Source organism: Labeo rohita, chromosome 13 (assembly GCF_022985175.1).
Source record: "Labeo rohita strain BAU-BD-2019 chromosome 13, IGBB_LRoh.1.0, whole genome shotgun sequence".
Lineage (NCBI taxonomy): Eukaryota > Metazoa > Chordata > Actinopteri > Cypriniformes > Cyprinidae > Labeo > Labeo rohita.
This window is the reverse complement of record NC_066881.1, coordinates 32,318,312-32,345,636: the sequence shown is the minus strand read 5'-3', so window position 1 is coordinate 32,345,636 and position 27,325 is coordinate 32,318,312. Positions and strand designations below refer to the sequence as shown.

Sequence of the window (27,325 nt, the reverse complement as noted above, 5' to 3'; positions counted from 1 at the left end):
TTCATAAAATCCAGCCAAGCCCAAAGGGTGAACTGCATTCTGACTCCAGAGACAATATTAAACTTGGAGTGAAGCCTTTATTCTTTTGAAACGCACTGAAACGGTTTTAAAACTGTATCCAATTTCTGAAAGCCATCTCCAAGACACCAATGAGCTCAATATATTGATTTTCGTTGCACTAAGCTGTGCCAGAGGCCAAACGCAAGGGATCATAGAGCAGAGGCAAAAAACATTGAGCAACCTTCTGCTACTATAACAGAAACGGAGTTGCCACAGGATAATCAATCTTGGCGGATTGAAGGCTTTGTAAAATTTTAACATATCAGCAGAAATACTAATAAACAACAAACAACTAGTTAAACTCAAGGCAAAATAAAAACGCAAGAAAGTAATTCTTCTGAAACAGTAAGGCTACCATAGTTTAGAAAGTCAAAGGAACTACTTAGTACACAAAATACCAATAAACAACAAAAACTTCTCTCTCTTATAACTACAAGTTCATGCTTTTCAGATCTCTCTACACTAAAAAGTTGGTGGTGTCTAGTAAGAAATAACAAGTAACATTAAAATAAACATGAAATTTTGAATTAGAAAGACTGAAATCATATTTTCTTGTAAACCATGCTCCAGTAATGTTTAATCATTTACAACTTCAGAATTTCAGGTGTTTTCCATCTGTCATGACATATATATACTTCATTTTAAAATTAAAAAATGCATCTATATATGTTCATGTATAAAGACCAAATTTATACTGTGAAAATTTACAATTTAAAAATGTGTCAGATATAATTGAAAAAATATATATATTATTTATATTATTCTGCTCACTATAATACTGTTAAATGTATTATTTATATAAATCAACAGAATGTTTTATTTTATCACGTTTACTTAATGATTGATTTTGTTTATTTTTTAATTTTTTTTTATTTTCTTACAGACCCCAGTTTGAACCCCCTTCATTAGACATTAGTCACATTCGCAGACTATAAATTTTAAATTCTAGAAGCTCAAATTCAACATAGAACATTGAATAACCTCTGGTTTCGATCCCTCCATAGAGCCCTAGTCATATTCTACTCAAGATGAATCAGAATGTGTGTCAGTAGAGTACCATAATCTGTAATGATGTTGTTGAGGATTGACACTAATCGGCAGATTAGCTATGCCACATATCACCTCAAGTACCTCAAACTCAATATTAACCACAGCAAATACCATCAACATTTACTAGACTTTCAGAAAAACAGCTGCAGCTAAATAAGGTGAGGCTAATCAACCCATGCCGGCTAACATCATAACAACCATGTAAGCTACACACTGGCTGTGAGGCTATATCTAGTCACTATTAAAGATGTATAACAGGTAATTATGTACCAATCTGTCTTTAAAAAAAATACATATGAATAAAGTTAAATACTTAAGTTAGTTAGCTACAGCTAATGCGCCCTAGCCGAAGTGTTAGCCATTCAGGTGAGGTGATTTCTCATCATCCCGATTAAATTATTTAACATTCGTACACGTTTACTTCTACTATAGCTAGTCAACACAGTTATCAGACTGACAACGCTTTAACTAGTTAATTTAGATGGTACAAGTTAAGGTAACTCACCTGGCTGCAGTGGTCAAAGCCAAAGTAGCTCTCGGCTAGCTACTTCTGCAATATCCCAAAATAACCGCAATAATCTCGGAATTCCAGGTCAGTATTTCCTCAGAACGATTTAATAGTGTTCGGAAAAACAAAACGGCGAGGATTAGTCCATCATTTACCTAGTGCCTCATCTGTACAATACTGACATCCAACAAGCCCTAGCATGGTTGTAATGGGTCGGGCCGGTGTATGTGCGGCTGATAGGCAACCCGCGAACTGTTTCTCAGCTGGGGCGTCGTCCAAGCTCGGCCCCCTTCGAATTCTTTCGGTCACATTCGGCTCCGCTTACGAAGCACGTTCGATTGGTGCTCGGCTTTAGTCGGATTTTCTCGGAATTGTTCGGTCACATTCGTTCTTTTAAACGACTTTGCCACCTGGTGGCGGTTGTTACGCACAAGTGAAACTAAAATTAGGAATCGGTTGATAAAGTTGTGAATACAGGAGAAAACGTATTTTTCTACAGCTGTTTTTAATTTAAAGTACTTTATTGGGATGATTTTGTTTACACACAATACACAAAACAAAATAAGTGCAAAATACTATAATAATAAATAACAATAACACATGATTAATATAAGATTCCAAGTTTATAAAATAAGTTTAAATAATTATAAATATATAATATTAAAATTAGTGCCGTCAAACGATTAATCGCAAATAATCGGATCCAAAATATTTTTGTTTACATAATATGTGTGTGTACTTTGTATTTGATTATTATATATATATATATAAATATACACACATATACAGTATATATTTTGAAACCATTTACATGTATATATTTATAATTATATAATTTATAAACATAACATTTTTTCTTAGATATATACATGTAAGTGTGTATTTCTATATACATAATATACTTATTTTGGATGCGATTAATCGTTTGACAGCACTAAAGGTCTCTAATTTTTGAATAAAGTTGTAATATTTTTCACAACAGTGCATGCACTGCCCTCTAGTGGCTATGAAATCATTCATCCTTCGAACACACTTACTTTGTAGAGCTGTCGTATCACGGCGTTTTCGGTCTTTTAGTTACTAATATTTAGTTTTTCATTTATATGATTTTAGTTTAACTCACAACACACACAAATGTGAATCACACTTTGCATCAGCCTGCGTGTTGCCTGATGTTTTGAATGCGCATAAACAACCTGCCAACGTTGTCGAAGAAGGGGATTTACAGTGTATCTGTTTATTACAACAGAGTCATAGTTTTGCATGGCATATACTGTAGACGTCAGCAAGACGGATCCCTTTGGAAATGTACTCCATAGTGGAGATCAAAGGTGTAAAGTGTGGATATCGCTGTGGCTACTGTGGAAATGTAGGAGGTAAAGCTTCATACGGTAAGTGAAGCTGCAAGGTATGAAATAAATTATAACACACAAAAACCTTTTTCACTTTCGTGTACATTTTTTATGAATATGAACAAGGCAAGTTACAGTATTTTATAAACCTTCAAAAACATAGTTTTGAATCATAAATATTTTATTGCTTTTTGGGGGGGCTTTTACCGCAACAGGAAATATACAGTAGATCTCTGCTTCCAGGAGTAGGTCATGTAGCGCTAGAATCCAATACGGCGAAACGTTCATTAATATTAAGTGTGTTCTGGACGTTGCTTCCTTGCCCTTTTGGAACGTCCAATCACATAACCTCATTAATATTAATACTTGTGCTAGATTTCTAGCGTCCACCCACTATCGGCAGGGTTTTAGTACGTCAGACCAATCAGAGAAGCGCACTGGGCGAACGTCATGCAGCGTAATTAATATTCATAAATCAGGCCTTCGCAATAGTAGGATTGGTTGATATGTTTCTGGGTGCAGCTGAGAGAGCGTGGAAATGGCAGCGGGTGGATCATACAGTATAGTGGAGTATTTCGGGGGAGATGACGGCTATCGCTGCGGTTATTGTAAACATGAAAACGGCAATTTCTCACACGGTAAGTGGACGTTAATGTGTTACCGATGGCTGGTGGTAAATATTCAGCGAACTGACAGAACAGTTTAGGGAAGCCGGGTTTGGTCAGTTTGTTTTGACTAGCGTTCAACGGTTGGTGAGCATGAATTGTCAAATGTTGAGACGCTTAATAATATTAAAGTTTTAGTTATATAGTTCCAGATGGGTCGCTTACAGTATTTCATTGTGTAATCCTTTAAAAACAGCATGATGGTGGATCTGTCTGGTGGATAGCAGACCTTGTGAGCTGTCAGCCAAATGTTTCCTCTCATTGAATTGAGTCAGTTTGCAACTTCAAAGAAATATTTTTAAAAACATACATGATGTAGATGATTTCTTGATTTGATGAAATAGCAGAGGCCTGGTCATGTTTGTTCATCCCTGTCTGGACCAGTATCCTCATGTCCAGCTTTTGCAGTGGGTTTAACAGTCCAGATCTTCACAGGAACTGTGTGTGCTCTAACATTGCATTCATAATCATAATAAATGTCTATTTGATACAATTTAGGCAATCAAATACAGGTTTATATGAGTTTAAGTAATACACGTGCAATCTTCTACATGCCACAGACCCCCAAATATTAATATCCTTGTATGAGGGACCGGCCATCTTAAAATGTACAGGCTTCTATATATTTACTTATGTATTTTAATAGAATTTTGGATAATTTATTTAGTCCTGTTTAATCTTTTAAAATATTTTCTTATTTTATTTATGAAGTTATTTATTTTTACATTTTCACTTTGTCTCCCTGGTAGCCCCTGCTTGCAGTTTGGAAACCCTTGTACTCTAGAGTTACTATATTACATTTTAGACAGAAGTCTGGTCAATTTTTGTATTTCCCAATAAGCACAAACAAAAGCTTTGTGGTCTAGGTCATGGAAATAAGTGGTTTTTGCTCTCACTTTTTTTACTACAGCCATCAAAATGTTTCTTGATTCACATTTATAGTGATGATGATGCTAATGTTTACAGTACGCAACTGTACGAATGGTGCTAAAAGTGGCGCCGTAAGCAGATGAACAAGGATTGCGAGGCTGCAGTGTTGTAATCGTGGGAAAGTTAGGTATAAATAGTGGGCAAGCTTGTCTATGAATGAACGTGCTGGAGATGCCTGACCCTGGTAATCTGCTCCGTGCCACATAATGTGGAAGACCGGAAGAAGCAAGCGTGCCTCTGATGGCTGGAATCTATCATGATGGGACTATTCAGGGACGTTTGATTAGCAGCATGCTTTGATTATTATGATGGTCTCAGTGACTCATATCTTTGGGGGCTCCACCGTTAACTGATACCATGGCCCATTTCAATCCTGCCATGTAGGAGAATAGTTTGATTGATTGCCAAAGTATTTCAAAGTGAAAGCAAGTACTTGAACCTTTTAAAATCAGCATGAGCATTTGATGCATTTCTAGTTGAAACTGTATGTTCAATGAGACATAATGTTGGACAGGACCCTTATTTATTACGTGCAAATTTCTTTGTGTTAACTGGATGTTGCATGCCATAAAGCTGAAGTGTTGAAATAAAAGAGAGGTTAATGATGTTGAAGTTTAAGAGGTGGAGCAAGCTAATTAAAAAATATGAAGACTTTTCTTTGAGTTTGAGTATGAACTCAATAAGTCATTCACAATAAGTCAAAGACATTAATGCACTTGCATCTTGGACTTGGCAGTAGTGCATTCATTGATGCATATTCCCCTTCTTAAACTTTTTTTTGAGTAATATGCACTAATGCACATCATGAACAGTAAGTCTGAGATAGTAAATTGGGTCAATTTTAATTTCATCTTTAAACAATACAATTTTGTCTCTTATTTGTACTGAACTAAAGTTGTGTGTAAAGCTGTGCGTAACTTTTTTTATGCAAGGTATACTAACCACTTGTCATAAACGTTTGACTTTATCACTCTTCAATCGAATGTCAGTGAGGTTGCATTTTACCAGGCTAATGCTTAACCCGAAGATGGCACAGAGCCATCCAAAATGTAGGAATGCATTGAAAACCTTTTGGTGCAATGAATACAAGGAGACATTTATTAGAATTTAAGTTTATTAAATGTTAGATACTGTTTATTTAGCAACCGAAATAATAATATTAACCCAGAAAAAATATTTAATAATGTGCGACTTTTAATCATAAACAGACATGAATTAGACTCTTATTTTGAAATGTCTATGCTTTACTGTTTGCTGTCTGCTCATTCATAAAAATGAGGCAGATACATTATGTACTCCTGCAGCCGTTTGCTTAAAGTAAACAGTCATATTAAATTTGAAGTGTGCATTGATTGCAAACTGCTCTGAAAGTGTGAACTTCAGCTCTAAAATGTGCAGCACATTTGTTTATGTAATTAAATCATTTTTTAAAAGTGAAATAATCACATTAGGCTCTGTCGTGATTCCGTTTTTTTTACGTCCCCACATTAGGACTAATTCAAATGATAATTAAGATTTCTTTTTTTTTTCTTATGCCTCTAAATACGTTTTATGGTTTGCACACATCATTTTTTGTTGCAAATGTGAGTAAAATGCTTGCATTGTCAGGCTGTGTTTGAATGTTTTAATAAGAAAATGAACTGAGCAGTTTACTTGATTATTATTTTGAGTTGAGCATTCAGATGGTGTGTTTTAGCACAGTAATAGTCAGCGCAGTAATAAATCAGACTTCAGGTTAACTAGCACAGGATGTGGTTTGGGTACTGAGCTCTGTTTTTTTCATGGCACAGACTGACTGTTGTATGGTGTGGTCGCGGCCTGAACTGAACTGTTTGCCAGTGATGCTTTTTTTGATGAGGAAATCATGCATTGTGTTCAAAATGATTACTCACCTTTGTAATCTTTTTAGGCCTTGTTTCTGACTTGTTTTTGTGCCTCAAACCAAATCAGGGACTATTGTGTTGAGAAAAACAGGTGCCTTGTATCAGCTAGATTAATGTATGATAAGTCAGGTAAAAACAAGCCTCTTTTGTTGTGGTGGTCTGACTGATGACACTTAATGGGTCTTTCTGGATTGTGCCGTGTTCTGTTCCACTGAATCGTCTGTTTGTTTTTGCTCTGTGAACTGTTGGTCGGGCATGTAGAGCTTGAAAGGGAGCGCTTGCTTTTTCCTGGCCTGGATTTTAGAACTTTTTTAAATGTAATTAATTTGTTTTTTGTTAATTTTACATTTGCATTTAGCAGATGCATTTATAGAAAGAAATTCTCTTCATAATGTTTTTTAGAAAATTCTTTATTGAAGTGTTTTATGCCTTAAGCCACAACTAAAATGGATCACAAAATAAAAATAGATTGAAATAGAATAAAATAGATTAAAAAAATTGCAAAATATTTCCCTAAAATTCCCACTTAAAAATCCTGATCAAAATCACCATATGTGACCCTAGACCACAAAAGTAGCACGGGTATATGTGTGCAATTGTAGTCCATTGGTCAAAATGATTAATTTTTCTTTTATGTCAAAATCATTAGGATATTAAGTGAAGATCATGTTCCATGAAGATATTTTGTCAATTTTCTACTGTAAATATATAAAAACTTAATTTTTAATTAGTAATACACATTTCTAAGAACTTAATTTGGACAACTTTCAAAGGCAAATTTCTCAATATTTTGATTTATTTATTTATTTTTTTTTAAATTAGATTCCAGATTTTTACATTTTTAAATAGATGTATAAAAAAAAAGTTTTTACTTTCGGATTTACTTTTTTTACCATCACCTCTTTTCTGTAATCTGAGTTGACAAATGTATACCAGTCACTCACATGCATCTTTAATAAAAAGTCTCGTCAGTATTGCACAGTTTTAATATTTGTGTTTTTAGTCCACAAGTTAGTGACAGTGTCTTTAATCTGGAATTCTGTGTGTCTAAGATCTCCTTAGTGTTTACATTAAATGCATTATAGCTCAATCTAGATAACAAGACATCTCAGCCAAAAAACTGAGAGGATTCTCAAATCTCTGAGGACTGATGTCCTGTACATGTCCTTGTGTGGGAGCTTAATTCCCCATGACGTCAAAGGAAACATTTCCTTTTCTGAAGAGCATGTCTCAGAGATGACAGCGGTCCATTTGAGGCTCACTGTGTCTCATATCTACAGTGCACATGGATATAACACTGGCATCAAATGCCCTCCGATTGTGGTTGTACCTACATGCACGCACAGCTTCTTAAGTGTTCAAGCGATCGTACATGTCTTTATTTAAGAGGCTTATCCTGATAAGTTTGTGTTGTATGTTCTAAATGCTGTCGTTCTCTCTCTAGGCATGTGGTCCCACACTATGACAGTCCAGGACTACCAAGATCTCATCGACAGAGGCTGGAGAAGGTGCTGATGCATTTTATTGCCTGACCTCTGAACTACGTCTTTTATAGTATAGTCTTATGACTTTAAATCATATACCACATAAATAGATTTCCTTGCATAGTCTTTGCAGGAAACACTATTATACATGGACAGAATGCAGTAGTCTGGTCAGTGTAATGAGCTTAACACAGTGACCGATTCAGACACACTCCCTGAGGTGTCTCACAGACCTCTTACAAGACAAATGGGTTTTCGTGCATTTCACAGGCACACTGCCTGAGTTTCTTGAGGATGAAGTTATTCAAGTCAACGTGAAACCGCATCTTAGAGCATTTTTCTGGATATGATGTGATCTGTTTGAGTCAAGCAGGATATATTCAGCAAGAAAACTGAACATTTTCAATGACTATCACAGAATAAAGCCAACAAGTGTACAATTTTTAGAAAATGTTAAATTATTTTATATTTAATCATTAGTTATTGGTGTGTATGCCTAAATTATTTTCTATTTAAATTAAATTGATCTTTTTTCATTTTCTTTTTTTAGAAGTGGCAAATATGTTTACAAGCCTATTATGAATAAGACATGCTGCCCACAGTACACCATCAGGTAAACAAACCAAATGTTTTTTTGACTATGTGCAATTAGTTGGAAGTAACATGTCAAATATGTTATGTGTCTTTTCACTTTCCTTATATATTAATATTGTACTTGTTGTACTTGTTTTATGGAGGTGCCATGCTTTGAACTTCCATCCATCGAAGACTCACAAAAAGACCTTGAAGAAGGTGAACAGGTTCCTCTCCAAAGGAGAGATGCCAGTAGAGAAGCAAGATGAGGGACATGAAGGTGAGCACCATTTACTGGATATAAGGCTGCCGGTGGTCCCAACATTCATAGAAATGTCATGATCCACACACAGGTCTCATGAAGCTGGGTGCTATGTTTAATGTTTATTTTGTCTGTGTTTCATGAACTAATTTGAAAAACCTCTTCATTACTTTGTATCATTGACAGAAAATAGCATAATGTGTGATTTGCATGCTTTCCACAAACCGAAGAGGCCACATTATTTACCCTTGAGCTTGAGCTGACCAATACATTTTTGGGTTCAGCTTTGGGTTAAGTATTTATCGTAAGTTAAGTTAATTAACTCTTGAAATGATGATTTATTTTTCCAGTAGAGAATTCATAATTTCAGCATTTAAAACGGATTCAAAAAGAGTACGGCAGTATTTAATCATATTTATTTATGGTGTGTATATATACGAGATGACAATATATACATGCAGTACAAATATATTTTGCTGAAACATTTTAGTGTACACTCCCATTCAGAAGTTTGGAATCATTAGGATTTTTAATGGTTTTTTTTTTTTTAAATAAGTTTTTATGTTCATCAAGGCTGTGTTCATTTGATCAAAAATACAGAAATATTATTACGATGTAAAATATTTTTCTGTTTTTATATACATTCAAATCTAATTTATTCCTGTGATCAAAGCTGAATTTTCAGCATCTTTATTCCAGTCATATGATTTTTCAGAAATCATTCTAATATGCTGACTTATTATCAGTGCTGGAAACAGTAATTTTTCATTTTCAGGATTCTTTCAATAAAGGGTTAAAAAACCCTAAACAATAGAAATAGAAACAATATACACTACCGTTCAAAAGTTTGGGGAAATTAGAAAGAAATTAATAATTTTATTCAGCAAAGATGTTAAATTGATAAAAAGTGATAGCAATGACTTATATTGTTAGAAAAAATTTATATTTTGAATAAATGCTGTTCTTTAACTTTTTATTCTTCAAAGCATCCTGAAAAAAGTATCACAGGTTCCAAAAAAATATTAGGCAGCACAACTGTTGCTGACATAAATAATTCTAATAATAAATCAGCATATTAGAATGATTTCTGAAAGATCATGTGAAACTTAATACAGGAGTAATGGCTGATGAAAATTCAGTTTCGCATCAACGAACTAAATTATATTTTAAAGTATATTAAAATAAAAAAACATCTTTCTGAGTGAAGACACAATCAAATCACTGAATCAGAGTTTAGAATCAATTCTTTGAAATTGACAGAATTTAATTAATTGAGGGAATTAAACTTACCAACTCTAATGCTGCCTTTGCTGCCTGTGTTGCATAATTTTAAAATGGTGGCAAATTATATCTGCTTATATACAGTTCAGTACATTGTCCAATCCTATTTTAAGCCAATATAAGAAGAGTTGCATCCCCAAACCAGTGTTTTCTACAGGTATAGCCTCTGTCTGTTTCTTATATCTTGTGGTCTGGTCTGATTTGGTTTGCCGTCCAGGTTTGTTAGAAGATATCAAAGGTCGTCTAAAGCCTCTCTCTTCCATACTTCAGAGGACAGTGGCTTTAGCTGCAGGAAAAACCCAGTCGTTTTTGTCAGGTGCGCTTTCTGTGCTGTAGGCCAGACATTAACCAGACGCCCTTCCTGTCATCCAGGCATCTTGTAATATCTCACCCGTATTTTGCAGTTTTCTTCTCCTTCTATCTTCTTGTCCATGTTTTGTGTTTTCCGTGCATGTTTTTTTTTTTTGTGCGGTGTTGTGTATGACCAATTTTGTTAGGGAAAAAGTAAAATTGTACTTGCAACTAGAGCATCTTTGCCGTCAAGACCATTTCACACCATTTAGACATACATTGTAAAACCTGTGTGTATGTAATGCACCCAATTCTGGTTTCCTTTTTAAATGGCTTGCATAATTTGATGGTCCCAAGTAGAAGTGCGAGTTGAGTGATTCTCTGTGGTAGACTGCATCAGAGGCATTGTGAATGTGGTTATATGTTCATATGTTGATCCTCTAGGAGAGCCCATGGACTCTGTGCATGAAGAAGGTATTCAACCACCTTCTCAAGAACCTCTGAAAATAGACCACAGTGAAGTACAGGACATCACCACCAGCTCAGACACAGACACCACCAACTCAACTGCACCAACAACGCCCAGAGAAGACGCAGCGCCCGTCCCAGCAGAGAAAACCCCCAGTGCTACCCCTAAACCAGGTCAGTCTCATAAAATGTGCATCTTTAACATGTCAGTGGTTATACTTATCTATACTTGCATATTATATATACAGTATTAAAGTCTCGTGAACTTTAAAGGGATAGTTCATTAGGATATTAAGTAAAGATCATGTTCCATAAAAATTTGTTTTGTAAGTTTCCTACAGTAAATATATCAACTTAATTTTCGATTGGTAATATGCATTGGCTAAGAACTTTATTTGGACAACTTTAACGGCAATTTTCTCAATATTTTGATTCTTTTTTTTTTTTGCACCCTCAGATTCCAGATTTTCAAATAGTTGTATCTCCGCCAAATATATCCTATCCTAATAAACCATACATCAATGAGAAGCTTATTTATTCAGCTTTCAGATGAGATATAAATCTCAATTTCCAGGGTCACATTTGTTCTTTGTGAGTTTGATTGGTTCAGTCAGTGAGTGAGTCATTAGACTGATTCACCAATAACTAATATGTTTGAGAAGATTTTTGAGTATTCCTGACCAATTCTTAAAAAATAATTATTTTATCAATCATTCTACACTGGAAAGCCATTGGTGTTGTGTGCAACCAGTGGTCCTCACAACAGAAAGATATGTGAAGTTGTCTTACTTATTTACTTATTTTGCATTTCCCATTTTGTCTTTCTCATTACATTCAGTTCAGACTGACAACTCACATTTCTTGCATGCTAAAGGTCTTTGGCCTTGGTGTTGTACAATCAGTTGCAGCAATGTAAACCTTGTCAGAAAATTATAGTACATTGATCTATAGACTGATTCAGAGTCTTATGAACCGTTAAAGCAGAAGTCAAATCCAGAACAACAATTTACAAATAATTTACTCACGCTCTTGTCATCCAAGATGTTCATGTCTTTCTTTCTTCAGTCATAAAGAAATTATGTTTTTTGAGGAAAACATTTCAGCATCTGATGTGGTGCCCCGAGTTTGAACTTTCAGAATGCAGTTTAAATGCAGCTTCAAACGATCCCAAATGCGGTTGTAAACGGTCACAGCCGAGAAAGAAGGGTCTTATCTAGCGTAACGATTGGGTATTTTAATAAAAATAATACAATATATATACTTTTTAATGCCAAATGCTCATCTTGTCTTACTCCGCCTGGACTGTTTTATGTTCCGGTTCATGACAGTTAGGGTATGTTGAAAAACTCCCATCTCATGTTCTCCCTCAACTTTGAAATCGTCCTATATCCCTGTTTTAGCTTTTTTGTTAAAGGGTGTTTGATCTTCTTTGCATGTTCACTTTGCAAAGACTGTGTTGGTAATTCTGGAGCAATGTAGGATGATTTTTGAAGTCGAGGGAGAAAATACGATTGGAGTTTACCTAACTGTCTTGAACCAGAATACAGTTTGAGTTGTCTTGAGTTCAGGGAGAGAAAGGCAAGAAGAGCATTTGAGATTAAAAAGTATTTAAATTGCATTTTTTTAAAATGAAAATAACCAATCGTTTCGCTAGATAAGACCCTTCTTCCTTGGCTGGGATTGTTTACAACTGCATTTAGGATTGTTTGAAGCATTGAATAAACCACATTTAAACTGCATTTTGGAAGTTCAAAATTGGGGCACCATATCAGTCCATTATATGAAGAAAAATGCTGAAACGTTTTCCTCAAAAAACATAATTTCTTTACGACTGAAGAAAGAAAGACATGAACATCTTGGATGACAAGGGGGTGAGTACATTATATGTGAATATTTGTTTTGGAAGTGGACTTCTCCTTTAAGACAGTAGTTTTTAAATCTTTTTGATTTTTTTTTTAAAATTTCTACCTGATTAGAATGTTATAGAGCTTGGTCTGATTTTGTATATTCATGATAAAATGCAGATGGAGATTATATTCAAGTCTAGAAATCACACTGAAAATTAGACTTAATTTATCCAGCTTTTTCTAGACAGTTGGAACTTTGATTCTTCAAATTTACTTATAGTTTTGCTTATTTTAATGCTTGTTTTGTTTTATTTCAAATCGTTTGAGGCCTCCTTTTAAGTTTTCTAAGGCACCTAGGTGGGCTCCAGCTCCCTGGTTAGGAACCACTACGTTTAGGGAACAGAATATTATAAAAATCATCTGGGTTGAAAAATAGAACCAGCTCTGAATAGGAACCATTTGTTAATTCCTAACCAGACTTGCAACAGAAAGATGTTCCTCTGACGAACACCAGAGGGCAGCATGTGTTCAGAAATAAATGTTGTATCTCCTTTAGGGATATTGATTTTTTTTTTTTTTTTTTTTTTTTTATATATATATTTTTTATTTTCATCCAGTCACATTACCTGTGCAAGATAGTCATTCCTGAAAACATAACTTTTCACATCAAACAAAATTTCACCCTTTAGCGAAATGAAATTTGGATAGAATATGTGTTTAGAAGCATCTAAGAAGTATCTTGCTTTGAGCACAAACGTATAATAAATTCCCTGTAGACTTGAGGCGCAAGGACCATACATCTTTGAATATGAGTTATAGACAAATTAAAAGTCCCATACATCTACAGGCCCCTGGAATGAGCACCCCCACAGAACTGGTCCGGAAATAGGAAGGATTTATAGAGGCTCCCAAAAGGAGGAGAAAACTCTCGCACTCTCCATCTCCAAACAGAAACCACCTGGTGACAAATTTATCGCAGCGTGCTTTATGACCATCTTTACGTCTGAGTTATGTCTGTTGTTAGTGTTGACGCAGACGGAGCTAAATGACTGATTCCACACAGGAGGTTAACACTCTGGTTATAAACAACACAATCTGCGAATGGTTTCTCTAGACATTTGAGCTGAAGGTAATGGAGCGACTACATGTGAACAGGCTTAGACCTCCACTAATAATTCATGTTAATGAGAAACAAAGAAAGAAATTAAAACTAGATTTTTTTAATGACCCTGCCAGAATCTGCAGACTGTATTAAGTGGTTGCTTAGGACTTGCACTGAAAGACCAGGAATGTGTTGCAAAACTAGATTTTGATTTCATGTTTACTCAGTGCTTCAGCCTTGTGTGTTGACTGTGCCAGTTAAGGCTGGTCCGGGTAGTAAAAGTGTTTCTCTTTTCCACGCCCCACTATTCCTCTTTCCATATGTTTTCCTCTCATAAAGAAGTGTGCCAGCTCTAATTCACCTGGCCCTGACTCATCCCCGCACAGCAAATATACCTTCCACTGTCCCCTCAGGGAGTGTGTGTGTGTGTGTGTGTGTGTGTGTGTGTGTGTGTGTGTGTGTGTGTGTGTGTGTGTGTGTGTGTGTGTGTGTCAGCATGAGTGCTTGCATCTGAAGGAATGTGTCTTTGACTTTGTGCTGCGTGTACATTAGCGTGCACAACTGTATGTGTGCGTCCATGAGTCCTCAAGGAAAGGCAGTTCTGGACTTTTTACGAACTGTTAACTGCTAGAGAGGGAGAATGTGTCTTCCGCAGGAACAGATCTGTCAGAGTTTATCTCTCCCTTGCACACAACGGCCTGCTCGCAACAGCACGTGTTTATTGCTAAAGGTCTGTGTGACCTCAGTACAATCCGGTCAGTGTTTCTAGTCAAACGGGAAAATATTCAGTGTTTATAGGTCAGCGTTTGACCGTGACCCATTAATTAGTCAATAAACAGTCTGGGCTGTGTTTACGCTTGATTCAATAGTATGTTTGTAATATTTGCTTTACTTAAAGCCTTTATGTGTAATGCGTTATAAAAGTAGTTTTTATATGTTGTACCGCACCTTATAATGCATTGTATGATTTCACAAATAATTGTAACCACAGTTCTAATACATTATAATACTTGCCTGTGTTGGTGGTATAGTGGTGAGCATAGCTGCAGTTGACCTGGGTTCGATTCTCTCTCTAATGGTTAGAGAGTCGGACTTGTAACCCAAAGGTTGCGGGTTTGAGTCTCAGGTTTGGCAGGGATTGTAGTTGGGGGAGTGAATATCCAGCACTCTCTCTACACTCTCATTCTCACTCTTCATTCGTACATGACAAATAATGCTTTATACATAAAGGCTTTAAGTGTTACCATATAAATTTTATGATGATTATAAATTATTATAAATCTAATTATGAATTACTATACAGTATAAATATATGCAAAATAATAATAATAATAATGGTAATAATAATAAGAATAAAAAAATTAATAATTAAATAATTATATATATATATATAATTGTGTATATTTACACTACCAGTCAAAAGGTTTTGAACAGTAAGATTTTTAATGTTTTGTTTAAAGTCTCTTCTGCTCACCAAGCTTACATTTATTTGATCCAAAGTACAGCAAAAATTGTGAAATATTTTTACTATTTAAAATAACTGCTTTCTATTTGAATATATTTTTTGTAATTTATTCTTGTGATTTAAAGCTAAATTTTCAGCATCATTACTCCAGTCTTCAGTGTCATATGATCCTTCAGAAATCATTATAATATGCTGATTTGCTGTTCAAGAAGCATTTTTAATTGTAAGTATTATCAGTATTTAAAACCGTTGATTAATTTTTTTCAGGATTCTATGATAAATAGAAAGATCCAAAGATCAGCATTTATTTAAAATTAAAATTTTAAAAAGCTTTTTTTTGTAACATTATACACTATACCATTCAAAAGCATGGATTCAGTATAATATTTTTTTTAAAGAAATTATAGAAATTAATACTTTTATTTAGTAAGGATTCTTTAAATCGGTCAAAAGTGATGATAAAGACATTTATGTTACAAAAGATTCGATTTCAGATAAGTGCTGTCCTTCTGAAACCTCAAAAAAAACTACTCAGCTGTTTTCAACATAATAATAATAATAATAAATAGTTTTTGAGAAGCAAATCAGAATATTAGAACTATTTCTAAAGAATCATGTGATTGGAGTAATGATGCTAAAATTCAGCTTTGAAATCACAGGAATAAATTACATTTTAAAATGTATTCATATAGAAAACAGTTATTTTAAATAGTAAAAATATTTCAAAATTTTACTGTTTTTGCTGTATTATGGATAAAATAAATGCAGGCTTGGTGAGCAGAAGAGACTTCTTTAAAAACATAAAAAAAAAAATCTTGCAGTTCAAAAACTGTTGACTGGTAGGGTATGTACATACCAACAAAAAAAGTTAATTAATATATATTTTTTATTTATTATTTTATTTTATTTATTTATTTATTTTTGATTTATTGATTTTAATATCCCATTCTGATCTTGGATCTGGTTCCTCCCAAGGTTTTATTCTTGTCTACCTAAAGATTTTAAAAGGATGTTAGATCATTAACTAATCCGTCATCCAAAACTGTATGCATGTCTGTGTATCTGTGTAAAGTGTATCTGTGTGTTGTTTTTTTTTTTTGTTTTGTTTTGTTTTTTTGTCCATACAGTGAAAGTCTGTGAGGTCCAAAGTTGTTTGGACTCCAAACATTCTTCCAAATATCTTAATTTTGGTGTCATACATGTTGAACTCTCTCTTTAAAAAGATTTTTCTTGCTTTATTTGCCTTGATTATAAGGTGTATTTTTTTGTAAAGCTGTTTTTGGAATCAGATGTGTTCTGAAAAAAAGTGCTGTACTAATATTTTTAAGTGAGCTGAATTGCAATTGCGTCATTAACATAACACTGTTGTAACCGGGTGGAAAGTGATAAAGTGACAGGTGATTAAAAATCCATAGTGTTTGTACTAGAAACCACGAACCCCTGTCAGCCGTGTCAAGGGGTTTCTTGATGTGTGCTTGAGTTGAGTAGTGTGCAGATGCATTCATATGATACACTACTGTATTCTCACCATGCAGCAGCACACCAGCTCTGATCTACTCAGCGTTCAGTTAAACAGTGCACGCAACAGAACGCAGGCTGTCTTTGTCCTGGATCCGGCCCAGCCGTCTGCTCTAGCTCTCTCACTCGTGTTTACGCTAGTTTGGAGCGAAGCCATTCAACATCTCTATCATCCCTTTACCGTATTTACAACCCTGGCCGGAAACATTCCCTCCTCTAAGTCAACTGGAGGTATTAACAGGAAAAGAGGGAAGAATGAATGTTAAGAAAGGCCTAATTGTCTCAATGACTCTGGCTCTTTGTCGGAGGAAGTCGCAGAGCAGCGCTCGGAGGTCCTGTAGGAGGTCCCACATCTCATGCGAAGCGTGTAAAGGCCAGATTTATTTGAGGAAAGTGTAAATATTCTGTTATCAGTGTGCTTTTTAAAGCTGGTCTAAATATGCGCTTTGTGTTGCAAGTGTAACTAACACGTCGTATCCGGTTAATGCTGCACTTCTAAGACGTCTAGAGTTTATTGTAGTATTAAGTTAAAGTAAGTAAGTAAACACTGTTCTTGAGTTGTTCATGGGTGAATCTCTTGAAACTTGTCCAGAACAGTCTAGAACCTGTCCAAGTCATATTCTTTAGGACTTTAATGACAATTAAACTCATTTTCCTTTAATAAAAAAAAAAAAGAAATTAAAATTAACTTTCATTGTTATAATGAAATATAATAGAGTTTTTGTAGAAACCATGATACATTTTTTGATCAATAGAAAGTTCAGAAGAACAGCATTTATTAGATTTTTAACATTATACAACATTACTAATATTATTATTGATATTAATATTTTTACTGTCTCTTTTGATCAATTTTATATACCCTTGATTGGAAAAAAATAAAATAAAATAAAATAAATCCTACTTTAAATTTAAATTGTGAAGTGTTTATCATGGGAGTATTTGTTTTACTGACCTTACTTAAATTAATTTTAAATGTAAATTTTATAATAATAATACATTTTATTTTTATTTTTATTTATTTATTTATTTTTGCTGTAATTGCAAAAAAAATGTCAATAATGATGATCATCACAAAGCCAAAAAAATGTTAAAATAGACTTCCCTTTCTTTTTGTAAATATCTGATTCCTTATTGTAATTACTTTTTATTTGATTTATATGCTTCTGACAGGTTTTATGAGATGCACTTAGCTTTGCTCCTTGTATCTCGGACGGGTTGATGGCAGGCAGGCAGGCTGGCTGACGCTCGGCGGCGGCTGGCACAGGGACAGGCAGGAAATGGCCCTGCTTTCCTTATTGCTCCAAACAGGATGTCGGCGTGTAAACTGTTGACATGGGATGCCGGGAGCACTCCGAGGGGCTGGCGTCGGTCCAGGGAGATTGAGGGAGGGTTAGAGAGTGAGAGAGGGAGTGAGCAGGTTATTGTACTCTATACACAGATACATACTGCCAAAGTTCAGAATGCATTATCACACATAAACTGTTTAGCTTGCACAGTCCAACAGTTGAATCGGGTTTGTTGCTGACCGCTAGAACAGGATGTGAAACATATCATTTTGCACTTCTGGTGTCAAATATGTGTGTCTGTTTTCATAATTGCCAGCTAATCAGTGCAAAATTGCCTTCTAGTTCCAGAAACTTTAGCAAATGCATTGCAATACCCAGGCAAGCATCCTAAAATCAAAGCAGAAAGTTTTGCACCACTCAAATTATTCTTTAAAAATTTAATTACACTATATGTTTCAGAATATAACAGACATTTTGAGGTGCTTGACAGTTGTCAGAGATAAAGTTAATGACTGGAGTGTGTCCAAGCGTTAGCTCAGCATTACACCATTACTGTACACCATATAGCCCGCTCTCTAATCTTTTCTCAATAGTAAATGGATGGCCGACAGCCAGGGCCGTGGCCGCTGCACACTCTGAAACAGTAACTGATGCAGTGACCCTCTCCGTCCCCCCTTTTCCTGACCAGCCCTGCCTGTCGTTCTCGATCTGGGATTACCACCTCCTTCGGTTGCCTTCAGGGCAAATGAACAACCATCTTGACACTTTCATTTAAACCTGCGAGCGGCCTGAACAATCCTCGCAAAAGCAGCGGGAGTCAACAAACAGAGCCCTTGTTGTTTTACAGCTGCGATGATGTCATGATGTCAGAGGAGCGAAAATGACTTCCATCTAAACGGGAGGACCCGGCCCTGCGCTTACTAATGCAAACTAGTCGACTCATTGGAGCGCACACATCGTGCTCGTAACTCGCTCGAAGAATCACGCTCTCCTACCGTTAGCGAACGTGCCCGCGAGCCACTTACGGAAACATGCTCTCACACCCAGCAAAACGGCTCCAAATGTGGGATGTGCTCGAGACCTGTTATTGATTATACCTCTCCTGTAGTCTTCGCTCCTCTACCTCTATACTTTATGTGGTAGTGTGTAAATGGACGCTTAGTTTTGTTTCAGATGGGCATCCCGGCCCGCAGGTTTTTTAGACTCCTGCTGCTGGTTTTCCTCTGCTCTTTTTGGAGATGTCAAGTTTTCCACTGTGTTGAGCTGTTTATTTGACATATTTTAGACTCAGGGTGTGCCTCTGCTGTGGGCATGTGTTCTTAAAAATTACAATTACACATGCCACATATAACTAACCAAGTCAATATGAAATCAAAATGAACCCTGTTAATTTGCAAGTTTAAAAAGTTGTAAAAACACCCATTTGACACCATCCAGTAAGTTCATCATGGATGAAATCAGTTCTCCACCTCCAATTTGCTGTGTCATTCAGAAATGAGTCACATAAAAATAAAGTGCAAATACTGTATCATAAGTTGAAAAACTTTTCTCCTATTTCCTTTGTAGAATTTTGTTAGCTGCCCTTGTTTATATTATAATGTTACAAAAGATTTTGCTTCAAATTTCAAAAGTTCTTTAGAACTTTCTGTTCAAAGAATAACAAAAACAAATGTATCATGGCAAACAAATCAGCATATTAGAATGAGTTCAGAAGGATCATGTGACAATGAAGACTGGAGTAATTATGCTGAAAATTCAGCTTTGCATCACAGGAATAAGTTACATTTCACAATATATGTAAATGGAAAACAGTTATTGTAAATTGTAATAATATTTCACAATATTCCTGTTTTTACTCTATTTTTGTAAAAAATACATGCAGCCTTGGCGAGAATAAGACACTTCTTTCAAAAACATGAAAAAAATCTTATTGACCTCGAATTTTTGAACATTAGTGTAATTGCTTGATGTCAGGACAATGCACTAATGTTTGTACTGTCAGTTGGTGATTTCATAAACTCTAAATACATTTGAGGTCAAAAGTTTACGTATACCTTGCAGAATCTGCAAAATGTACATTGTTACAAAAAATAAGAGGGATCATACAAATGTTATTTTTTATTTAGTACTGACCTGAATATGATATTTCACATAAAAGATGTTTACATATAGTCCACAAAAGAAAATAACAATTGAATTTATAAAAATGACCCTTTTTAAAAGTTTACATACGCTTGATTCTTAATACTGTTTTGTTACCTGAATGATCCAGGTAACTGTGTTTTGTTTTTTTTGTTTAGTGATAGTTGTTCATGAGTCCCTTGCTTGTCCTGAACAGTTAAACTGCCCGCTGTTCTTCAGAACAATCCTTCAGGTCCCACAAATTCTTTGGTTTTTCAGCTTTTTTGTGTATTTGAACCCTTTCCAACAATGACCGTATGATTTTGAGATCTGTCTTTTCACACTGAGGACAACTGAGGGACTCATATGCAACTATTATAGAAGGTTCAAATGCTCATTGATGCTGCAGAAGGAAAAACAATGCATTAAGAGCCGGGGGGTGTAAACTTTGGAACAGAATGAAATTTTCTTATTTTGCCTAAATTACTTAAAGTACTGCCCTTTAGAAGCTACAGAAGATACTTGCATGTTTCCCAGAAGACAAAATAAGTTAATTTACCCTGATCTTCAAATTCAAAAGGTTTTCACCCCCCATCTCTTAATGCATCATGTTTCCTTCTGAAACATCAGTGAGCGTTTGAACCTTGGGCAATAGTTGAACATGAGTCCCTCAGTTGTCCTCAGTGTGAAAAGATGGACCTCAAAATCATACAGTCATTGTTGGAAAGCGTTCAAATACATAAAAATGCTGAAAAATCAAAGAATTTCTGGGACCTCAAGAATTTTTCTAAAGAACAGCAGACAGTTTAACAGTTCAGGACAAACAAGAATCAAGGGGATGTAAACTTTTAAAAGGGATAATTTTTATAAATTCAACTATTATTTTCTCTTGTAGACTGTATGTAAATGTCTTTTATGTGAAATATCTTATTCACGTCAGTACTAAATAAAAAATGACATGCATTTTGTATAATCTCTCTTATTTTGGTAAAATAATTAACAACTTGCAGATTTTGCAAGGTGTATGTAAACTTTTGACTCAAGTGTTTCATTGTTGTCTTAATTCTAGGTAAGGGAGCTGATCCCAACAGGCCTCAGTGTCGGAAAGCTAAGGACATCAGGAAAGAGAGACGACTTCAAAAGGAGCAACAGAAGCAGCAAGAAGCAGTGTCTTCCTCTGTTAATCCCGCCCCAAAATCTTCACCTAATCAACCCAAATCATTGGAGGAATTCATTACAGAGTCCTTACCCAACGACCCTCTGCACCGTTTAGAGGTAACACATCAACTTTGTCTGTATGTAATTCTTCTTTGAGGTCAAGTAACTGACACAGGCTAAAGCAAGAGAGGATGCACCAAACTAAACTGACCGATCGAAGGTGTAACTATCACCCACAGCGATTTAAGTATCCTGGGTAAATATTCCAAGCTGTTCTTTTCACAAACAGTCCTCTCCTGCTTTTGCTGCGATTGCTTGGGTGAAGTCAGCATGGGTAAACAGCCAATGTTTTTGCTTTCTAAGCAAGTCTGTTTGAAAGGCCATCTTATGCCCCAAACGTCATTGTCCCTGGAGACGGCACTGGGCCGGTTCATCCCTCAATTAGCTTTTCGACTGGATTGATTTGATTGACTTCAATATGTCATTCAATTATCTTAAGTGGATGGCAATGTCACCGTCATCTGAACAAGGTTAGTGGTTCACCTACCTTGAACAATACATGATAAAAACCCTCAGTCTTCATGGAAAGGACTGAAAGCAGCTCTTGTGTACACAGACTCTTTTGTTTCATCATGAACTTTCACATATAAACACTTTGTGCGTTTATTTATTCAAAAATGTAATTTGCGTGACAGACCCTTGTGTTGAAATCTGAACCGTCAGAGTGTAGTTTGATGTTAGTCTATTTGTTCCCACTTATCTCTCTGGATAATGAAAACGGATGCGTTTAAAGCAGTGTGTGGGGTATCACACGTTTCCTTTCCAGACTTTATTTTATCACTTGTGAAATGGGGGGGCGTTAGGGCTCATTTTTGTAAATCTCAGTTGTGGGGCCGTTAAGCCTTCGGAGAGGGACCTCAGAGACACCCAGCCTAATGAGATGTTTACATACAGCCAATCAGACACGTGTGGAGTGTGTTTTATAATAGACAGCACACTGTAAGTGAATCACTCATTGTTTGACAGGGAAAAGATTACTTTAAGAAGACCTTGGCACATTTTACATCTGGGGATTTTGAGGTTGAGTTCATTAAATGAGTGTTTCGGGTTCAGTAAATATTGAAAGAATAGTTTATCCGAAAATGAAAAACGCAGATTTTTTTTTTTTTTTTTTTTTTTTTTTTTCTTTCATGACACACAAAAGGAGGTCTGAGCAGTGCTTTTCCATATAATGAATAAATTAAATATTTAGAAAAGACTAAATAAAAATACTCCAAATCATTTTAATCTTATATTCCAAGACTTTTGAAATGAAGATGTAATTGACTGATATTCCCCCTCTCTGCTTTTAATTTCATAGTATGCAAAACTTGGATATAACTTTACACATACAAATTTAGTGAGCTTTATTATTTGTTGTCTAGTGAGTTTATTATTTTAGTTTTTGAATGATTTATGAAAGATCATTTGACATTATACACTGGAGTAATGATGCTGAAAATGCAGCTTTGCATCACAAATACAAATGACGTTTTATAATATATTTGCATACACTACCAGTCAAAAGTTTTTAATGTTTGTTTTTTTTTTTTTTTTTTTTAAGAAGTCTCTTCTGCTCACCAAGCCTGCATTTATTTGATCCAAAGCACAGCAGAAACAGTAACATTTTTGAAATATTTTTACTATTTAAAATAAGTGTTTTCTATTTGAATATATTTTAAAATGTAATTTATTCCTGTGATTTTTTTTTTTTTTTTTTGAAACTGAGCCACATGATCTATTTTATTATTTTTATTATTATGTCAAACAGCCGAGTAGAATTTTTTGCATCCTAGCTTTTGAATGGTGTAGTGTATAATATTACAAAAGCTTTTTATTTCAAATAAATTCTGATCTTTTGATCTTTCTATTCATCAGAGCATCCTGAAAAAATGTACTCTGCTGTTTTTAATTTTGATAACAATAAAAAATGTTTCTTGAACAGCAAATCAGCATATTAGAATGATTTCTGAAGGATCATGTGACACTGAAGACTGGAGTAATGATTCTGAAAATTCAGCTTTGATCACAGAAATAAATTACATTTTAAAATATATTTAAATAGAAAACAGTTCAACAAATATTGCAAAATTTTACAGTTTTTGCTGTACTTAGGATCAAATAAATGCAGGCTTGGTGAGCAAAAGAGACTTCTTTTAAAACATTAAAAATCTTACTGTTCAAATACTTTTGACTGGTAGTGTACAAATCAGTCATTTTAAACTGTAATAATATTTCACAATATGACCCATATGATCCATTTGCTGCATAAAAGACTTCTTTCAAAAACATTTAAAAAATCTTGCAGACTCCAAACTTTAATGTAATTTAATGTTGCATTTTTTTATGTTTTTAAAAAACATTATTGCACGACAAATGCTTTTGCTCTAGGTTAACTTGTATTGAACCCAGAACATTACTTTTAATGTTCTTTAAAGTATAACTTTGTCTTCTCGGGATTAATTATCACCCAACTACACCTGCAGAGGGCAGTAGAGGCACATTATAACTTATCCCCACATTGAATATCTTGTCAAGTCCCTGTTTGTAAAATTTGCCTCTGCCCTCTTTCACCCCCTGCGTAATTTGAAATCTCTGAGCTGTTTTGACAGCGCTTCGCTCTCTTTATCTTGGTTACTCCTCACACACTTAATCAAATGTCTGCATCTCAAGAGAATCGCCCTGCAGATTAAAAGACTCTATTTATGTTTATCTGAAACAAAAGTCGCAAATACCTTCATTAACTTGGCCCAGCAATAATAAGAGATGCTCAGTGAGGGCCAAATACAATAAAATCGAAGCTAAATCTCTCAGTCATGCTCTTCTGGGGAACTTGTGAACTGTAAGCACCTCGTCCAATGAAAACGTCTCCGTGAGAGGTCCTTTAATTAGGAACAGCTTCGCCGGTCAATTAAATATTTTTTTGGAGGATTGCATTTTGATTTGCCGCCTCACTTCTGAGGCCAGTTTGTCCTTGTGCAAACACAGATGATCCTGTTAGATGTCAAGCTCAGTTTTACTAATCAAACATAACAACTGATCCCACACAGTTTGCTTTTAAACTGATGTCAGACTTTTACACCCTTATACAGCAAGCTGAATGAGGCTTAGTGTTGCTTTGTCTTTTAACAGTCATGCATTTTGCAAATGTATGTGTTTATTTTAATAAGAATCAATGGAGTTTCTTTGTAATAAACTTGCGTCATGCATCTTAACCTGCCAGCCCTCATGTTTTGGACTACTTCAAATCACCCATTCATTTGTGTATATATATAGCTACTGGCTAGATTTTTTTAAAAATATTTTTTTCTTTGAAATTTCTATCATAACCTAGAGTATTGGTCATCGTTATTATAGCTTTTCATAATTTCCTGTGTTTGACTGTGATCGCTAATGCGATATAATGAAAGCCAGTTCAACTGCAGCTAGAAATTCAGGAAGTTTCCTTTGTAACCGTATACAGTAAGGAGACACTTATATACAGAGATGGATTCACTGCAGGTCTGTGTTTAATCATTAGCGCAGGAAGTCATATGTAATCGTCTTCTCTACAGTTTGCATTACATGGGGGACTAGGAAGTGGTTCGTCATCAATGAATGGAGTGTGCAGATTAACAGATTTTTGGAGACACAGTAACATTCTTCTAAAGTCTGTTGAGAAAATGTATAACTAATTGCATTACACAGTTGATTATGTTCATGATATTATTAGAGAATCTCATAAAGCCTGTCAAGAACATGCCCAGGTCATCTTTAGTCATTTGGGTTCTAATAATTCATAAGTAATTCATATTTGGGTCATGTAATTCATAATTTGTTAATCCAAATAAATGTTTTTCTTTTTAATTTTAAGATGAAATATGACACGGGCATGTTCTCATGAGAGTCACTCTTTTATAGACACATAATCCTTAATATTTTCATGCTGAACTCGTGCTGAATCTCACCCAAGCAAACAAAGGTTGTAATGTAATGAATATGGTCCACTTTTGTATATGTATATGTTTATATTTATTTATTTGACAACAAATTTGCAGAAGTATGAGTGAATCTCCTGAAACTACAGTATAAATTAATGGCTGTACTGATTTATTATTTTTATTTTTTTTTATTATTATTATAATACTTTTTATTTTATTTTAGCAGCCTATTGTTACATCATATACATATAAATTGTTACATATATATATATATATATATATAGGGATCATACACAAAATGCATGTTAAGTTTAATGTTATGTTAACGAAAAATGGTGCATTAAGTGCCGGGGGATGAAAACTTTTTGAATTTGAAGATCAGGGTAAATTGTCTTATTTTGAGAAAAATTATGTCTTATTTTGTCTTCAGGGAAACATGTAAGTATCTTCTGTAGCTTCTGCAGGGCAGTACTAAATAAATAAAAAAGTACTAAATTAAAAAAAACGCTCACTGTTGCCTTCCGAAGCATCAGTGAGCGTTTGAACCTTCTGTAATAGTTGCATACGAGTCCCTCAGTTGTCCTCAGTGTCATAAGAGAGATCTCAAAAATAAACGGTCATTGTTGGAAAGGGTTCAAATACACAAAAATGCTGAAAAACCCAAGAATTTGTGGGACCTGAAGAACAGTGGGCAGTTTAACTGTTCAGGACAGACAAGGGACTCTGTGAATCATTCAGGTAACAACACAGTATTAAGAATCAAACATATGTCCACTTTTGAATGGGGTTATTTTTTAGAAATTCAACCATTATTTTCTCTAGCGGACTATATGTAAACGTCTTTTATGTAAAATGTCTTATTCAGGTCAGTACTAAATGAAAAAATAACATGCATTTTGTATGATCCCTCTTATTTTGGTGAAACATGTTAATCCGGACATGCTCTTGACCTGTTTCATGAGATTCACCCGTGTGCTGTAAAGAAAACTGCATGTACAATTTATTTTTATTAGGTTTCCATTCCAAATCATAAGATGTTCCATGCTCACTGTTCTCCTGCAGTGCTGTACTATTAACTTTATCTTGGCGTGTTTCTTGGAAACAATCTGTCATTTTTCTCTTTAACCCTCTGATGCTCATCCTCATGTTGAAGGTGAGGCTAGTGCGCTCCAACCCTCCCAGTCCACAGTTCAAAGCTTCGTTTGATGCCTCGTACCAAGTGTACAAACTCTACCAGATGGCCATTCACAAGGACCCACCTGACAAACCTACCGAGAGCCAGGTCAGGGGATCCAGAGCTGAAGGGCTTTCTCTTAGCCGCTGAGCACTTTTGACATGGCCATGCTTCTACTTTGGTATTCAGACCAAATAATATTTTTGAGGATTTTGACTTGTGATGCAGAAAGGGTCCAACATGGGTGGATGGGTGAAAGGGCAAGAGTTAGAAACAAGAGCAGGTTCAACTGAAAGGGGAAAAAATCATAGAGCAGTGACTTTAATGAGCAGTGTTTTAAAACAGCAGTGAGGAGGAGCAAACCAAAAGCAAGCAGACAGGAAATGAGAAAAGGGTGAAGCAGTAAGAAATGAAAAAATGGAGGTAAGCCATGGAAACTCCATGAAACAGTATGAATCTAATCCTGAAAAGAGGGCGAAAGAGAAATTGAAAGGAAATGAGGAAAACGCTTTCATCCGCACTGTGTGGGCAGTGTTTCTACAGATGTCCGTGTAAAACGAGGAGTTTGTTGCTGATGAGATGTTTAGGTTCTTACGCAGGTATTTTCCTTCCACTTTCCTCTTCGCAAGCCAGCAATTTTAGTCAAACATCATCTTGTAGGTGGTGCACCTTCACTGAATGTGCAGTTTGTTGGCTTTTGCTCATGATACGCTCCTGTAATTGTCATGCAGCCTCAGGTTTTTTTTTTTTGTTGTTTTTTTAAAACAAAATTGTATTTACGGTTCTTGTTTGCTATTACTGTGTTTACATTGTTATGACTAATGTGAGGAATTGCAAATCATTAAGATTTTTATTCCTGTAATTTCTGTCATCATCATTGTTTCC

The 27,325-nt window shown here is 35.1% G+C and overlaps 2 protein-coding genes across 7 annotated transcripts in view; one reads left to right on the top strand and one right to left on the bottom strand.

Annotated features, from left to right (window-relative positions):
• Positions 1 to 1,867, bottom strand: part of tmem63ba (transmembrane protein 63Ba) — a 34,786-nt gene extending 32,919 nt beyond the window's left edge. For all 3 annotated transcript variants that reach the window (XM_051125945.1, XM_051125946.1, XM_051125947.1), the window contains exon 1: positions 1,616 to 1,867. The gene's annotated coding sequence lies outside the window, so the exon portion shown is untranslated. The remainder of the gene's footprint in view (positions 1 to 1,615) is intronic.
• A 764-nt stretch (positions 1,868 to 2,631) lies between these two features.
• Positions 2,632 to 27,325, top strand: part of LOC127175356 (arginyl-tRNA--protein transferase 1) — a 99,242-nt gene continuing 74,548 nt past the window's right edge. Inside the window, exons 1-7 of one of the 4 annotated variants that reach the window (XM_051126385.1) lie at positions 2,632 to 3,009; positions 7,893 to 7,956; positions 8,483 to 8,545; positions 8,670 to 8,785; positions 10,784 to 10,981; positions 21,219 to 21,424; positions 26,420 to 26,548. In XM_051126385.1, the coding sequence (XP_050982342.1) occupies positions 2,925 to 3,009; positions 7,893 to 7,956; positions 8,483 to 8,545; positions 8,670 to 8,785; positions 10,784 to 10,981; positions 21,219 to 21,424; positions 26,420 to 26,548 (861 nt within the window). In that variant the 5' untranslated portion in view covers positions 2,632 to 2,924. Of the gene's footprint in view, positions 3,010 to 3,459; positions 3,609 to 7,892; positions 7,957 to 8,482; positions 8,546 to 8,669; positions 8,786 to 10,783; positions 10,982 to 21,218; positions 21,425 to 26,419; positions 26,549 to 27,325 lie in introns of those variants that run through there. The other 3 variants (XM_051126383.1, XM_051126386.1, XM_051126384.1) reach the window with 3 other exon arrangements.